Here is a 16,939-nt window from a genome sequence, read left to right on the forward strand (position 1 = left end):
ATGGCGAGAGCGTATGGTCTGGGGCCCACTTTCACTTAGTTACAGCTTCATTTAATGCACTCCGAACACTGCTGGCTACACCTGCAGGCGTGGATCTGCTCACGAGTTCATCTCTTGGCGGCGGACAAGAAGAATGCGTCAATCTAGTTGTGAAAAGCGCGAAGAAGCTGTTCGAGTTGCAGGAGCGAATTGCTGGCGAGTACCCGGTCGTGTTAGCAACGCAAGACATTTTCATGAGCGTGGTGCGATGGTTTCTTTCCAAAGAAGCGCAAACTCTTGCAAATTCAAGCCCCTTGGACACAGACGAGGGATACCACGCGTTTATCGCTACCGAGAGGCTTTGGCTTGTTGGTGCGGCCGAGTTTGCGATCGAAGTGTTGTCCACCCACGAAAGCTGGAAGTTTATCTCCACCTGCGATCGATGCGAGGTCACGGAACGTTGCTTCCGCTTGTTATATGTACTTGTGCTCCCGCGCAAATACGTTAATGAGCGGAACGACATGATCCCAGCGTTCGAGGTAGCTCTGCGTGAAACGCTATCAACCGATATGTCGCTTCTCATGAAGCTGCTGCGTTCATCATGCGCCGTGCTATCGTCGATGGAAGGCCACATGGGTAACTGGAATAGTATCGCCACGGCCGACAATGAGGAAGATGACGATGCATCCACCTCTAAAAAGAGTGACAGTGACGGCCACTTCCCACTTGTCTACGAAACCGATGTCGACTGTACTGGAGTGAATCTAGTACGACTTGAGTCTGTTGTGACGACGAGTTTGCGATTCTTGGCGTTGCTTGTTGGAAATCAAATTGCGTCTGTAAACGCACACGTCGCCCGAAAGATTATGTTGACGCCTATTGATGATGGAGGACCGAAGAAGCGCAAGTCGCTGACGATTGTTACGCTATGTGGTGGATACCTCGGGTATTCTGTGGAAAAAGCTCCTGGCATTGCGTACTGGTCTCTGCAGATCTTACAACAAGCTGCCGTCGTGCTGGATTATCGCATGGAACGACAAAGCCGTGATCTGTCCTCGATGCACTCTCTGGTTGCTCTCTTTCACGGCGATCAGGACCTTCCTCTCGTGCGCGGAATGTTTTCGCGTCTGTTGCGAGTTTCGTCACCCCGGAACCTGGCGCTGCGAAAGGAGGTTATTGAGATGCTGACGTTGTGCTTAGAGCACCAACCAGGATTTTTGGCTCTGCTTCTGTTCGGTGATGACCGCAAGGGCGATGCTACGACCAGCACGGCGGATAGCAAGAATGAGGAGGATCCCTTGCCATTCGTGGCATTGTTGGAACGGTTTTTCGGAGCGTCAGAACAGCTTCTGGAACAGTCTTCTGATCTCTTCTGTGCCTTATTGACATTCCTTGTGCAGGTTTGGAAGGGTGCTCTTATCAACGGCCTTGGCGTTCACTTGAAAATCATGACGGCTATACGTGAGCGCCCCACGTTTTGGCCAAACGTGACAAGGGCACTAAAAATCCATATGCCTGTGGAATCTGTGGAAGAACGTGGATTGCTAGACATGGAGTTAGCTGCGGCTACTGTACAAGGCCGCGGTGATGTGGAGAGTCCATCAGATGCATACACCGGACGGTCTAGCGCGTATGGGTATTTGGCACGCGGTCTGATCCTTCAGTTGGTGTCGTATGAGTGGCATAATAAGGCCTCCAAACAAGGCGGCCATCCCTTGGTTGACGTGCTGGAATCCTTCAGGAAGGAGGGATTGTATTCGCATTGGCTGCGTACCTTTACGCGTTTGGACTATTTCCCTGCTCAGCTGGAGCAATACGCATCGACGATTCGCCGTGCCTGCAACGTGAACACACCCACAACGGACCTTCTGAGCGATGTTCCAGTTGGCGCTATCTCGCTTTATCTCGATGGCCTTATTTGCGACGCCAACACGCTTAAGTGGCAGCTCGGTGCAGGAGGCGACGTAAAAAAACAAGCTTCTCCCGCGGATGTTCGCGCGCTCAAGCTGGTTCAGTGGGGCAACCTGCAAGCGGCCTATCTGCATGCGCAGCTCTTCTCGTTGGCAAAGTGGAAGGTGTTTATGGAGTTGTGCAGCTTACAAGCTGGAAACGCAGCGGAGTCGAGTGACAAGGCAAGTGAATCTACTACACCAAGAAGGCTTAAACGGAAAGAATCCATGATTTCTTCGCCTCCTCGCAGCAGTAGCACGGGTAGTGCAAGCAGCTCTTCACGAATGCGGTTAACGGCATCAACGCATTCTGCAGCCAGTTCGGAAGATGTATTAGCATCCTCACGGTTTACTGGAGATCGCACTTCGTTTGGGATGATTCAGGTACTAGCGGATGTCATCAAGACCAGAGTGATGCAACACGAACGCCAAGACGAATCGCTGGACTACTTCGTGCTACTGCACCTTTATGACCTCGTGCAGCTCTTTGTTTCGATGCTACATCATCAATTGTGCCTTGTTGTGCGCAAGACACGTGACCCCAAGCTGTCACAGACGCGGCAACGTCTTGACGGTTCAAGCGCCGACCCCAACCTTAAGCTCAACGCCGGAGCGACACTTGAGTTGCTGGGTGTTATCGAGAAGACTGCCAGCACCGTGCGTGACTCGATGGTCCAAATTGCCCGCGAGGTGGAGTTGGTGCGGCTAGGCGGCAATGAGAACAGCCTGTCTGCCTCCTCGCTCGACGTCACAGCGGTACCTTTAATTTCACGCCTGGTGACTGATTTTGAGCAGAAGGTGGAATCGGTGACCGACGAGTTGCAAAAGTCGCTTTTTACTGCTGCGTTGCTTCTCATTCGTCACTTGAGTAAGATTAACCGCCAGAGTCACGCCACTGATGGAGATACAGACATGGAAAGTGTGGGTCCACCCAAGCCGCTTTTGCAAGTCAAGTTGATCGCGCACTGCATGAACGCTATCACGCTATGCGACAAGCGACTAAAACCCACGGCGACTACTCAAGCTCTTTTTCAGCTGAGTTGGTGCCTGTTTCAGGAGGTTCTCGACAGCTTTGGGAATGTTGAAGCGCCCAAACCGAAGCTGGTCATGGTAAGTGCGATGCAGCTGAATCCGTTCGTGAAGGAGTTGGAACACGAACAGGAAGGAATTGGGGCACTTTTCCACCTCCTCATTCAGCGTTTCCGCCCTTCATCATACAGCAAGGAGGTGGCTGCAAGGCAAGAGGAGGCGTGCAAGGTGTTGCGAGGTCTGGCGGCGGTTGCGTGGAACCCGGATAATGCCGATTTGTGCCAGCGTGTGATGCTGCGAAACGGCAGTTCGTCCCGATTGCGATTGCTGTCGATGTTAGCCACTCAGCTGCTACCCCTTTTGAAGGCTCAAATGGAGCGAGAAGAAGCCACCAGTAACTTGCGCGGCTACGTGCTATTGACAAGCGACAACATGGAGGAGGATCAAGAGACGACTCTGGCGCGCTCTGTTGCCCATCGCGTATGGTGCCTCGTGCTTGACTTTGTGGGCGGTCTGCTGCGTCTGCAAGCCAATGAGTCTGACGAAGTGGACGTGTGGGATTTTATGTCGCACGCGGAATCACTATTACTTGCGGCGGTGGAGCCTTCATCGAGTCAGCGGCTGACCCATGCCATTGTTGCTGAGCACCAATCTTTATTGCGGTTGCTAAGCGCTCTCAGTGGGTCCGCGTCTCGACGGAAGCACTGGCGCCAAGCGCTCCCGTCCAATGCTGTTGTGCTAATGGAGCAAAGTCGTCAGATCGTGCGCCGCGCTTGCGTACTTCTTGGTAGCTCGTCAACGGAGATCAGTCGACGTCGCAAGGAGCGTACACAAAAGGCAAAATCGCCAAGCAACAAATCCGCGGCGGTGCTGAGTTTAATCCCCAAGTCGCCACGGTCACCTCGATCCCCGTCAGCTTTCAGTTACGCCCACCAGACACTTCTGCACGACCACTTACAGGCTGCCCGGGATGTGGAAAAGCGAAACCTGACTGTGTTCCACCGCGCGATGGAGACGGAACTTGTGGAGATTGTTCGTTTGACAAGCTTGCTCCTGACCAAGTGGACCAGTTCTCTGACGGACCGCGACGCCATCCTCGTAGTGAACAGCGTGCGATATGTCGATGAGGAGCAGCTCGTGCCTCTGCTGGCGTTCATCCCCCCTAGCGAAGCGCGCTCGATGAACAGCGATCTGGGACTGGGCCATCTCAGTCTCGCGATGGACTTCATGCTCGACCAGCTCCTCGCGGACGAGGACACTCAGCCAAAGAACGCGAAGTCGATTGCAGTGTTGGCAAACGCCATTGACACGTGCGCACTGCTCTTCCTGAAGACGTATTTACTCCATGCAGAGCAGTTCGAGCTTGTAAAGCGCGACCGTGAAGAGCTCAGCCACTTCGTCCGCCAGTTCACTGCCCGACTGACCGGAGACAAGAGCGGTGCTACCGTCGGCATTGACTCGGAATTGCTTGGACAAATTCAGAAGGTATGTGCTTCGATGTAGGAAGCTGGTGGAAATTTGCGTGGTACTGACCTCTCCTTTTGGACAGATTCTCGCCGGGTGAGGGCTGCCAGGAAGCGAATGATCAATTAAGTCGAGTGAACTAGCATTCACGTTGCTGGTTGCAGCAGTTTAGAGAGCTTTCCTTCTCGATGAAGTGCATCGTTCCCCGTAAACAAATAACATCGCAAACAACAACTCATGGCATGTAAGTCGAATCTACTCCGATGAACTCTGAGTTTTGTCCCCAACACATGGTCTCGATGAACATGTCTGGATTGGGGATCCGCTAAGGAGGGCCCTCATCGGGAGGGCCCTCGTAATAGAGTCGACATTTGGGAAACAGCCGGTTGTGACAAACGCACATTTGGGTCATTCGTAATACCGTAATTTAGATCTCATACTGCATATGGCTGATTATTGAAGTTGCCGTGTTGCAAAGTGGACACGAGATGTACATGTACCGACGATTTTATGTTCGTTCGTATTCTGAAGTGCATCATGCAAAGTGGTATTTACCGGTACCCTTAAACACTGCTGTCTAGATCTATCTACTCCACGGCAGCTAGCGCACCCGGTTTCGACCTTGTCGATAATTAGATCGCGCTGGTTCAGCCAGTTGTAGACCTGTCGCTTTTTGGCTTTTAATTGGGCTGCCGTGAGCGAAGGGTAGAAGTAGTTGACTGTGTCGCGCATTTTCTCCATAGTAACGACTGCGTCGTAGAACTCGATCACGCTGAGCTTGTGTTGAAAGGAGACAGCAACACGCTTAAACCGCTTCGGCAGCTTTCCTGTTCCTGTTGTGCGTGTCCGCCCTGCCCTCCCTGCTGACCTGAAGAGCGGGACATCACTTTCCGCGGACTTGGCGTGCGCTCCATGGTTGTTCTCTTGCAATGACTGGCCCTTTTTTGCTGCATTTGCTCAATTTATACCCTACGTATTATGAGAACTCAACTGATGAGCTGGGTAAATGGCGCGATATCATTGACTTGTGTCGAGATCCCGCAACCGGGTCGTGACACGCATAACGAACGTCGTCTGATTGGCTAATATTCTCATCACTAAAGGGCAGTACTCACTGCGGGGCCATTGTCGTGCATCTTCGACGGGAACGGTGGCGAGGTAAGACGAACAAGCATCTATCGAACGAGCTAATGTGCTGCGTCATCACGACTAACGCCTTGTTAATGCTGTTAACCTCTATTTGGTGCTTCTAGTGCGCTTCCTGTGACGAAACAGCACACGCCTCGCCTCCGGATTCGACTCGTGGATTGCCTGCCGGATTCGTCGCAGTGTGGTTACTGCTCGCTCGGGCCGTTGCTTCGCCGCATGTGTAGGCGGCTTCATCGGCACATGAGCATTGCCGAGTTGGTAGAGATCGTCGGCTACACGTTGTGAAGTTGGTCGCTGCATTCTCGCCCCTGTACTTGCCTCCACACCAGCGACGATATGTCGGACCAGCACCGTCCATTCCGAAAACATCTTGCGGTTGGTCTTCGTGAAGTCAGATGGCTGCAGCGCCCGGGTATCCGGCAGCAGGGTGGCCAAGCCACCAAATACGCCACACACTTAGCGCATCTAGCTGTGGAAAAGCAAAATCCTGCGGCATCCGATGAAAGCGCCCATCTGATTGCCAGTGATAAACGATGCTGGTTGAACTTGATTGGGCTTCCTCTTGCTGAATGCGCTGCTGCGCCTGCCATAGTCCAGGCTCCTCTAGCAGTACACGGATCGTCGAGCTGAGGTTTTCTCGCGTTACACTTAGCTGACTCACGCATTTCTCGTCCAGTAGCTTAGCAAATCCGTCCAGCAGTAGATCCGGGAGATGGTTCAGCGCCTATCGCGTCTTCATGTGCTGCTCAAAAGGCAGTGCAGGCACTTCGAACTTGGTCTCCATCGAGGCGACCACGGGACGGAGTCTGTAATACAGGTCCAGCAGTAGCAGGGAGGCACAGGTTGCTTGTCATCGTCAGCTGCTTGTTGTGGGTTGAGGGAGTCAAATTGTGAGGGCCAGTGAAGGAGGAGGCCAATGACAGACGCATTTTAAACCAATCAGAGTGGGTAAATAGGTGTAACGAGCACGCGATACGCATTCGTGTTCAAATCTCTTGACGGAGGCTACAGCCATTGCTGGCTGGAAATTGGAGAGATCAAAATTTGTTGATTGAAAACGTAAGATGTCCAGGTTACGGGGGCTTTAATTTGTCTATACTGGCGATACTATAATTGGAGATTGGCTAATGCCTAGTATGAAGTAAGAGATCTGTCTGTAGTATGAGATCTAAATTACGGTAGGTGCATGTACCGAAATCGTCGGCAACGCTCTGTGGAAATGATACCGTTGCCGACGATCATAGCTCTACTATAAATAAGCATCCGAGGCGAAGTTTACTTTAGACTACCAGCAAATATTAAGAGGGATTGAGTGCTTGCCATTTTTCAGATCTCGTCGTGCTGATGGTGCGCCCTGCTTTCCCAGCGTCTGGCTACGCCGTGTTCTACCTGCAAGTTTCCCAAGCGACTATTGATGAGCCCTACCTAGAAGCAGAGTCTACAGACCTGTGTTTCGAGAAGTAGGCGGAGCCGCAGATGACATGTTCAGAAGTCAATCGCGAGTTCAGCGCATGACACCTCCCCTTCGACGTGTTTCCGCTGCAATCCTTGAGGATGCAGCTACCCGCGACTCCAACTACAGACCCTGTGCGTTTTCGTACATGCCCTCGCGACCTGGGGGCTATACCAGGAACCTCATCAAGACTATGCAGACGAAGTGCGAGCTGCTATGCATGCCCGCTACCCGGGCAGCATTCCGGCTAGTGTTAATATTGCCATCCAACCCGGGACAAGACTGCGGTTGTTTTCCCGCTGCTTTGACTTTGCCCGCCCTGAAATGGAGATTGAATTGGAGATCCCTACTGGATATGCAGTTGTGTTTCGTGACGATTTATTTCATAGTGGTGTGGGGTATACTACTTCCAACTATAGGCTTCATTGCTACTTGTTTTTTTCGAGACCTTGGTTGGAGACCAGGCGTGGTGTCTAATTCGCTATTAGTATGCCAATACTGCGGTCGCACCGAACGAGTTTCGGCCCGAATTCGGCAGTACCGGTATTTCTGCCTGCAGAACCCGGATGGACTCGCGCATCGTATCGCTCGGCGGGAGCAGCAAAATCGCCGCGGTGAATATCCCTGCAACTATTGCAGCCAAGTTTTTGAGGTGCAAGGCACGCTTCGTTCTCATATTTTGGCTCAACACGGTTCGACCTCTAGCCAGAATGTTTAAGCTCAAATACATGTTCACTTAGGTAAATTTACTTTGTTTTTGGCATGCGCGTGCGAATGCTTTTTGCTTACAAAAATACTACGGCTTAGCAGAATATTTTATATGACAAAGCGTACTATCTTGGTTACGATATGTACACTTTAATTAATTTGAAACCTAGAATTGTTTTAAAACACGCAGAGACTACTGCCACGGTCTGATGTATACCTCTATCACTTGTGCAGCACAAGTGATAGAGGTATACATCAGAACGTGTTAGTGATGCTAAAAATTTAATCGTTACGATTGGGTATCGCAATTCAATCGGATTTGCACGATCTCAAGTCGACACGTTCCTCAAATCGATCGAATCGGCTGAATCCGATACAAATCGAACAGGCTTAAGACCTGCGAGATTTGGTTTTTCGATACATTGGCATTAAACTAGTTATAACAGGTAAATCATTAAAACGCGAGTCGATACCCAGTCGATTTGAATCGAATCGATTCGATCGAGTCGGGTCGAAGTGCTTATCCGGATCCGGATACACAATCTGGCCTTGAGCCCCTCCCTCGTTGCGACCGTGACCAGGGATGGCCGACGCGCAAGGCGACACTCTCGTTGACGACGAAGATATCCATGATGCTGATGATGAAGGCCACAACAACGCTGTAGAAAGATCCACTACCTCCAGTGAGCTGAGGTCACGCAAGCGTTCCGACATCTGACCATTTATCAAAGAGCTTGGTAATGGCAGATACTCCTGCAAGTGCTGCGAGCGTGAGGGCAAAACACAGGTCTGGAACTCGACGGCTCACACAACAATGCGTAACCATCTCAAGCAATACCACGGAGACGAGTACGGCGGTGGTACGGATGCAAGCACATCAAGGCAGACGGATCTATTCTACCATGGTTTCGAATGTATGGTGAAACAGCGCCTAGGGAGTGACTTCAGCAAAGCCGACGCCGATCGAGCTCTGGTTGACTGGGTCGTGACGAACGCTCAGCCATTTTTGACCGTCGAGCAGCCCAAGTTCATCGCTTTCTGCGCAACATTACAGCCGTCCTACAAGGTACCTTGCCGCCAGACAGTCCGAAGCCGCGCAATCCAGCGCTGGAAGGTGGAGAAAAACCTGACTCGGAAGGTCATCCTGCGCTGCCTCATTTTAGAGGATGTTGGTGCGAGTCATACGAGTATTACCACAGATTTGTGGATGTCCCCAGCGAAAAAAGGCTACATGGTGGTGACGCTGCACTGGATTGACGCCAACTGGAACCTGCGATCCGTCATCATAGGATTCATACGTGTGGAATACCCCCATACTGGTGTTCGGCTAGCTGACCACCTCCTTGACGTTGTGAAATCCATAGATGGAGCGCTTCTACTCACTATCTGGGCGATCACTACCGACAATGCTACGAACAATGTAAGCATGGTGCGGTCGATCAAGGCAAAGCTGCCTCATTCGAGATGTACTGAAGAAGCTGACGGAATCGATTGCGCTGAACGAAGAGCTGAAAAGGGTGTGCAAGGTGTTGAAGGTAACCTTTCGTCAGCCTGAACTCGACTGCGTTACTTGTTGGAATAGCACCTGGGAAATGGTGCTGTCAGCCATCCACCTGCGCAAGCCGATTGAGGAACTGCTCCACCGCATCCGTGAAGGTCACGAAGGTTACACGGACTACGCCATCAAAGCCGACGACCGGCTTGCTTATTCTCTCGGAGACGAAGCCTGGGCAATGCTGACCGAGTTCTGCAGTTTCCTCACACCCGTAAAGGCCGCAACTACCATGATGTCTGGAAAAAACTATCCAACCTTTGGCATGGCTGTGGTCGTCTTTACGCTCATCTCCAATCACGCTGCCAAGGTGGCGCTCCATGCTAACTCCAGCTTCACTGCAGACTTCGCGACGGCATTCAAGTCGAAACTAGACGAGTACACGACGCATGTAAAGAGTCGCGAAGCTCAGATAGCCGCTGTTTTGGATCCACGGGCATAGTTACTTCTCCCAAGCATAGTTGACGACATGGGTACCATCCGGCAGTACGTCTTGGACGTGTATGACTCATCCTACAAAGCCCGATTCGAGCACCAGCAACAAGAGGCAAGCAGCCTCGTCTCACCCAGCAGGAAGAACGCGACGCTGCACTTGGAGAGGCGTTATTCCAGCTGATCGACGACACGTTCGGGTCTGACGAGCCTGCCAGCTTCGAAGGAGAATCATTCGCGTCAGAGCTGGACCGTTGGATGGCTCATCGCGACAAAACAATGAATTCCAAGACGAGCAGCCACGAAGTTTGCGCGTGGATGAGAAGCTTGGACCAGTTTCCAAGAATTCAGCTCATGGCCCGTGACTTTCTTGCTGTCATGGCGACTTCAGTTCCTAGCGAGCAGGCTTTTTCAGCAGCTGGTACAACAGTGAGCAAACGACGCGCACGCCTCGGTGACGACGCCGTCACAGCCATCTCTGAGCTGCAATCGTTTCTGGATTTCAACGAAGCAACTCTCAAACTTGAAGCCGACGGGACCAGCGAATAGTCATTACCCACGCATCACCTCCATAGGGACCCATATCAAACCAAATACACGCTATTGATTCATCATCCCTCCAGTGCAATTCATTTCGACGACTCTGCTGTAGGCGAGGTTCGGTTCGAAGCCGTCTAGACTCAATAATTCTATCGTGAAGCCTTCGTTATCCATAGTTCTGCGCTGCAGAATCCTCCCGGAATCCACGACTACCACATGCGAGAACAAGATGACTGTCGACCAGTTCGACCTCGTTCCTCTCGCGCCGACCGTGCTACTGGCCAGAGCTCGTGTGGTCCTCGAGTTCAACTTGAGCTCTCCAAGTCCGGGCCATCCTCCAATCGACTACATAATATGTAGTACATATCCAACAAATCCAGTCCATTCCAGCTGCCCACAAAGTCGGCCCTATTCATGATCACGGGCGGGTTGTCGACGGTGGAGCTGCCAGCGTCCGCGAACGCCCGCATCGAGTACGGTAAGCACACCGACATGGCGCTCGTGAACCACATGAACAAGCAGCACCCGTTCCACGCGCCTCGAACTCGTACGAGTCTGTACTCCAACTTGAAGCATAGTTTTGATCACAACTTCCAGTCTGCCCTTGTAGCCATCGTCAAGTAAAACGCCGATGTCGCCCACGAGTTTTAGACGGCCGCCAACAACGTCACGAAGCTCGAGCAAAGCCCACATTTCTGCACCGAAGGAGACGGCCACCCCCCACACTAAGTCACCGACGTGCTGTGCACACCCCCAAGTTCGTCGCCGTCGGAAGGGTTGAAATCTTCACGGAGCAGAGTCCTCTGCCCTTCTAGAACAGGGGCACTTGCGTCTTAATCACTTGCGTCTTAATCAAGTGTAAGCATGTACATCAATAGCTCCACATAGGCTAAGCCTTTGTCGTGAACTGCAACTGCATCTAGTCCTGCGCTTCCACAACTTATGGGCTCTTCGTTCCCTCGTGTATGTTCTCGAAGTACGAGAACTCCAAGTACTCGTGAGAACCGCATGGTCGCCAGATTCAGGGGCTACTGGTTCACCAAAAGTGCGCCGTAATGGACTTCTGTTTCTTCCGCACCATCTCGAGGATGAAGAGACCGAATGTCGTGCGCAGGTGAATACCACCAGGGCACCTGGTCTCGCAATGACCAGGGCTCTGCCGGGGTTACCATGGGTATGGACCGCTACCAGGAGTCCTCGGTTGCTCGAACCCAAACGCCATCGGCGCCTGCTTCATCATACCATACTGCACCTAGCGCAGGAACGCCACCACAGGGCTCGCATTCACCTCCTCTTGAATCGACCATGCCGGTCTCCATCTTCGAACCAGCCTCTTCACGGCACAGCACGACCGAAGCCTCCACGAAGCTCAGTGAGTTGATGGACGCGTAATGCTTCTTCGTCGTCAGCTCAAACGACAAGTGGTCACAGACTCTCACCGAGGCCTCGGCAGCAAGCTTCAGCCATGACTTCGCCTTCAGGATCTCCACATCCTTCTGGCGCTTGGTCACGAAATCGTCCGTCGGCTTGTCGATCAAAAACATCGGCTCAAAGTCATTGAACGATCCGCGGATCAGGAACTCGCTGTGCAGCTCCACCAGCGGCAACAGCACCTCCTCCAGTTGCTCGCCCACCGTCTTGCGCGAAATGAGGGCCACCGTGCACGTTCTTGCCGCTGGCGAGATGGGGAGACTGCCGACGTTTGACATGCTCACGAATCGTGAGCATCGTGAGTCACGATGTCGTCGTCAGGCAGGAACGTCGCGGACGCCTTGTGCAATGCCAGAAGCTTGTACGTGTTTCAGGTGCACCAGGTGCAACAGGCCCAGCAGGTTGGCCTTCACCTCCTTCGTGAACACCGACCGGATCTGCGGACGCCACGGCACGATCGTCACGAAGTTGGCGGGGGCACCCTCCTCGTCCTTACTGAGACCCAACGCGGTACAGTACGCCACGATTTCCTCCTTTGTGATGCTGAAGTCGGCCGTGAAAGGAGACATCACTCTTTCCGTGCACGCCGCCTCGCACGACTCCTCTTCCTTGCCCTCGATGGTCACCCAGAAGTAGGGGTAGAACATCTTGTCGATGAAGCCGCTGCCCTCAGCGTGGATCGAGCATGGCAGCTCAGGGTAGTACTGGAACGCCATCTACAGCGCCACGACGCCAGTCTTCCGCCAGGCGAACCTCGTTCACCACAACGACATTCGACGCCTCCTTCTTCGTGATCTAAATTACGGGGCCCGAGATGTCGCTGGGGCTGTCGAACACGCGAACACCGGCGACATCGATCACGTACTTATGGCCGCCGGAGGGAGAAGACGCACCGGGATCACAAGCCACATCTTCTTCTCCACGACGTGAGTTGACACGATAAGCGCCTCCAGCCAGTCCTTGTCGCGCACGGACGCGGCGAGCGCCGCAATCTACTCGTCAGCAGACAGATCGGTGTCCTCCTCAGTGGATATCGACACCTCCACACTGCCTTCGCTCTTCGTGACCTCAGCACCGGCGATGTCCACAATCGGCTTGGCAGCAGCAACCGGTGCGGCAGCAATCGCATCGCTCTCCTTCACGACGTTGATGAAGCCAGTATTGATGCCTCCCTGAATATCCACCTCGGGCTCGTCCACCTCCGTGCCGTAGCGGACAGCCACGGGGTCCTGCAAGATGAACACGCGCTGCTCGTCGCACTCCGACACCGAATCCAATTCCTCCGAGTACCACAGAGAGTCCCATCTTGAACCTTGTCTTGGATTCCGTGTCGATCACAGGCACGAAGTTCGCCGGCTTGCCACCCATGCGGCACAGCTCCAGGAAGAAGTCGCAGTCCGGCACCGACATCAGCGTCGACACCGTCGCAGGGTACTTCGCAATGAATGCGCTCAGCGTTTCGCGCGGGTTTGACTTGAGCTCCGACTGGTCAAACAGTGCACCAGCGCTCTCGTGACGGAAACGCTCCTCCGTGCGCGTGATGAACTTGCTCACGCGCGAGACGTACGTGTCGTTCCACCCAGCGCTGCGGCTTGCCTTCCACCTCCACGTAGGTCAAGTCGACCAGTCGCGTCAACACGTCTCCGTACGACATCTCCTCCAGCTCCGTCGGGACAACCTCGCCCGTCTCGACGTTGCGCTTACAGCCGAAGTAAGGCTTTTGGTAGTCCGCGTTCAGGCGCGCGATGATGTCTTGCTTGTTCAGGCGGAGCACCAGCTCCACCTGTTCGCGCGGGATCGAGAAGTACTTGTCGTTGAACTCCTTCCACAGCAGCGCGCAGCGGTTGGCCACCACGTGGATCGGCTCGCCCAGCTCCGATGTCACCGTGACAACGCCGCCCACGACGCCCGTGTAGCTCGTCTCCCACTCCAGCTCCGACTCGATACCAGGAGTGTCCACCAGCAGCTTCTTCACTGCCGGCGCGGTCGCAGCCTCCTTCGCGACCATCACGCGAGAGCCCATCAGGATACCATCCGCAGGCTTCTTGTGCAGGTGGCCGCGCGACAGACTCCACTCGCCCGTGAGGTACTGCTACGAGTCCTCCCAGTTGCCGAAGCCAGAGCCCACCAGCAGCAGCACGTTCGACACGCGACGGATGGCGGCGTACGTCTCCTCCATCGGCTGGTGGAAGTCCTCGAAGCTGTGGTGGCCACCAGCGCGGCCGCCAGTCCACGGCAGCATCACGGTCATCGACGGCATCGCCGCGGCAATCTTCAGCACCGCGTGGATACCGTCCACCGAACCGGTCTTGAAGCACACCACTTTGATGCCAACGGCATCCATCTGCGACATCATCTCAAGCGCACGCTCCTGCGTTGGGATACCAGCGCCAATTGTGATGCTTTCGATAAGCACGCCGCTGTGGCGCATACGAAGAACCATGGGGAACTGGAAGCCTCACTGCTTCGCGTTCAGGTACAGCATGTTGATCGTGATGCCAAGACCAAGCTTTATCTTCGACACCAGCTCGTTCACCGCGTCCTCGAAGATGTTCGGGCGCGACAGGCCACCCGCCGCAAGCTCGCCGTGGAAACCCGCGTTCTGGATTCCTGCAACGAGGTCAATACATTCCAGGCTCGTCGTGGGCTTCATACCCGCGACCACGATGGGGGGCTTGTTCAGCGCGTGCGTGAACCTGTTGTAGAGCCCGCCCGACGCAGTCACATGCGGGCCGAACTTCTTTGCCCACATCACCTCGGCAGGCGTTAAGGTCGGCGTAGCGTCGATGAACTGCTGCAGGCCGATGTGAGGGGTGTACTTCGTCGATGTGCTCATGACGGGGTGCTTGGCGGTCGCCATCACCGCCTCGATGCCCAGGCCTTCCGCGAACTTGTCGCTCAGCTTCGCCACGCCAAGGTCAGGTCCAAACTCCAGCACGTGAGTCGCGCTCGAGTGGTGCTCCGCGATCTTTGCCCACGTCGCAGTCCAGTCAACGAGCTGCATCAACGGCATGTTAATAAGTTCATCGACAACGTCGTCCACCGTCTGCAGGTTGGTAGTCTCCTCGCTCGTAGCGTACTCGGGCAGCTGCAGCTGGCTGTCCTTGATGGCGCATTTGACACGCTCAACGTCCTGGACCTGCTTCGGCTTGGCCTCAGTCAGCAGCTGTGTGTGTGGAAAGGATCCAACAGCGGCAAGTACGGCAGCGAACCCGTGAGTGCAGGATGCGCGTCTGGTTGGCGTCGGTCTTCGCGAACAGGGCCTCCAGCGCCTGCTTCAGCAGCGTCAGAGTAGCCGCGAAGCTGGTCATGTGCATCATGGTGCGACGCTTGGCCGCCTCGATGACCTTGAGCACGTGATCCAACTTGCGAACGCTCTCGACCAGCATCGGGCCGGCATCCGCGACCTTCTTTCAGCTGCGCGCAAATGAGTCCGAGGGAGGCCGGTCGCGAGCCCTCGCGCTCGCTGTGGCGCCAGGCGCTGCTCTTGCTCTCCGGTCCCGCGATCCTCAAGAAGAACGCTCGCGGGGAAGCGCTCGGGTGAAGTCGTAGGGCCAACAGGGCGAGCGAAAACCTGCAGGAGCCGCAGGCGTGCCCAGGTAGTGTCAGCTATGAGGATAAAGAGAACACATATCTTATTGGTTCTTAATCGCTTGTTTTAAGCCAATTAGATGCTTCTGAGGACCTTTCTATATGAATCCACCTCTATTTATGATCTAGACTATAAGTTATTATAAAAGGTTTTACCTTTGTAATCACATATCGACGAGCGGATCCAATCGACTCGGAGTCGGCGTCGATCGGAATCAGGCGATTCACTGCCGGATCGGGTCGGATTAGTCGGTCGAGGCATCCCGTTGATCCGATTGGGTCGATTTAACACGCCTACTTGTGCTGGAACCACTGCTAGATTCTTCGCCTCGGTCGTTTTTACGAGGTAATTACCTGGCCGTTACATGCTATAAACATAGTTGTACCCGATACGACACTAGAGCTGGCAGTGCTTCTTCGTCTTAGCACCCCCAGCATCCTTTCACCCGCATTGTCGGCAGGCACTACTCTCAGAACACCAACATCTACTCCGAAACGTGCATTACTACCACATCCAGCATCCGACGTGGTGTCGGCAGACCAACACACTACGAACAACAACACCTATCCAGACGCGAGTATCGATGCCTTACCGCCACTCTGATGTTCACTACGAGGCAGCTTTTGTCGGCTGCGCAGCAAGTGAGTTCTCAGCTAGTGCCTCGGCTGGAGTTTCGGCCGGTGTCTCGGTTGATGTCAGTGACCTGGGTTTTAGCGTTCTGGGAAATTTCGACGTTGATAGCGATGGAGTAGCCGCTAGCGTGAACGCTGAGTCGTACCATGGGATTCTGACGACGACGGAGATTGGGAAAGTGATGGCGAAGACGAATACTCTATCATGGACTTGATACGAGAAGACTTCAACATCTCCAGCGACGTCCACGAATTCGACTTTCCTGACTTCAATTTGGACGATGATCTACCTGTCTGTGATGAAATAGATTCGGAGTTGGACTGGGTTGAAGACAAATTGCTGGCTTTGGTTTGTACTCATCAGCGTAATGAGGAGGAAAAGCGTCTCGACAACTCAGCGGTGGTCGATGCAGACGACGTAGCGCAAACGGAGTCCGGTGAGATCGGAATGAGTGGGACCGACCTCCGTATGGTGGACGAAATCTACATTCTTCCGCCACCACCTCAGCTTACGTACGAATCGCACGATGCAGCTGAGGCAGCGATACATCAGTGGACATTGGAGCACCATTACAACGTCTCTCGACGACGGGTTCGGTATTTACCTGGTACCAAAATTGTGTGGGCGCGCAACTATGAGTGCGATCGAGCAGGGTGGCCAAAGTGCACGCAGCATTTGGTGGTTAGCGAGCGACAGCGGTCCATGCGTGGCTCGAAGCGTTGTGGATGCCCCATGCGGTTAAAAATGTGCGCGGTCTCTAATTCTGACATCGAGGGACCTTGGAAAATTGTACACACTCGTGATAACAGTGAGGTACACAATCACCCTGCGGTAGACGATGTTCGTGTCCACGCCGCACACCGGCAGCGTGCTGCAGCAGGTCTATCGCTTACTCAACAGAGCATGGAAACTATTGTCGGTCAGACAGCTGCCGGAATTCCAGTGGCCAAGATTCGAGCGTCCATCCTCCACAGCACCCCTGGTTCTCTTGTGCTCCCGAAAGATATTGGAAACCTCAAAATGAGGGC

The 16,939-nt window shown here is 53.9% G+C and overlaps 4 protein-coding genes across 4 annotated transcripts; 2 read left to right on the top strand and 2 right to left on the bottom strand.

Annotated features, from left to right (window-relative positions):
- Positions 1-467: 467 nt before the first annotated feature.
- On the top strand, positions 468-4,451 carry PHYSODRAFT_550933 (hypothetical protein; the record flags this gene model as incomplete). The annotated part of the gene is made up of 4 exons (XM_009539763.1): positions 468-595; positions 776-989; positions 2,727-2,876; positions 3,918-4,451. Coding segments are annotated over exons 1-4 (993 nt in total), but the record flags the coding sequence as incomplete, so codon positions are not given.
- Positions 4,452-5,438: 987 nt separating this feature from the next.
- Positions 5,439-6,322, bottom strand: PHYSODRAFT_289085 (hypothetical protein; the record flags this gene model as incomplete). Its single annotated transcript, XM_009539764.1, has 3 exons — positions 6,023-6,322; positions 5,722-5,969; positions 5,439-5,616 (listed from the first exon to the last, which is right to left on the bottom strand). Exons 1-3 carry the CDS (start codon positions 6,233-6,235, stop codon positions 5,439-5,441), a joined length of 639 nt encoding a protein of 212 aa, XP_009538059.1. The 5' UTR covers positions 6,236-6,322.
- Positions 6,323-9,994: 3,672 nt separating this feature from the next.
- On the top strand, positions 9,995-10,264 carry PHYSODRAFT_531417 (hypothetical protein; the record flags this gene model as incomplete). Its single annotated transcript, XM_009539765.1, has 1 exon — positions 9,995-10,264. The coding sequence occupies one exon, from the start codon at positions 9,995-9,997 to the stop codon at positions 10,262-10,264; it is 270 nt and encodes an 89-aa protein (XP_009538060.1).
- A 1,027-nt stretch (positions 10,265-11,291) lies between these two features.
- PHYSODRAFT_341458 (hypothetical protein) lies at positions 11,292-15,075 on the bottom strand (the record flags this gene model as incomplete). The annotated part of the gene is made up of 13 exons (XM_009539766.1): positions 11,292-11,388; positions 11,467-11,507; positions 11,560-11,923; positions 11,971-12,026; positions 12,067-12,402; positions 12,440-12,481; positions 12,580-12,678; positions 12,727-12,945; positions 12,977-13,231; positions 13,266-13,778; positions 13,815-14,106; positions 14,149-14,852; positions 14,899-15,075. 13 exons carry the CDS (start codon positions 15,073-15,075, stop codon positions 11,292-11,294), a joined length of 3,195 nt encoding a protein of 1,064 aa, XP_009538061.1.
- Between the last annotated feature and the right edge of the window lie 1,864 nt (positions 15,076-16,939).

The sequence above is a fragment of the Phytophthora sojae genome (assembly GCF_000149755.1).
Source record: "Phytophthora sojae unplaced genomic scaffold PHYSOscaffold_14, whole genome shotgun sequence".
Taxonomy (NCBI): Eukaryota; Oomycota; class Peronosporomycetes; order Peronosporales; family Peronosporaceae; genus Phytophthora; species Phytophthora sojae.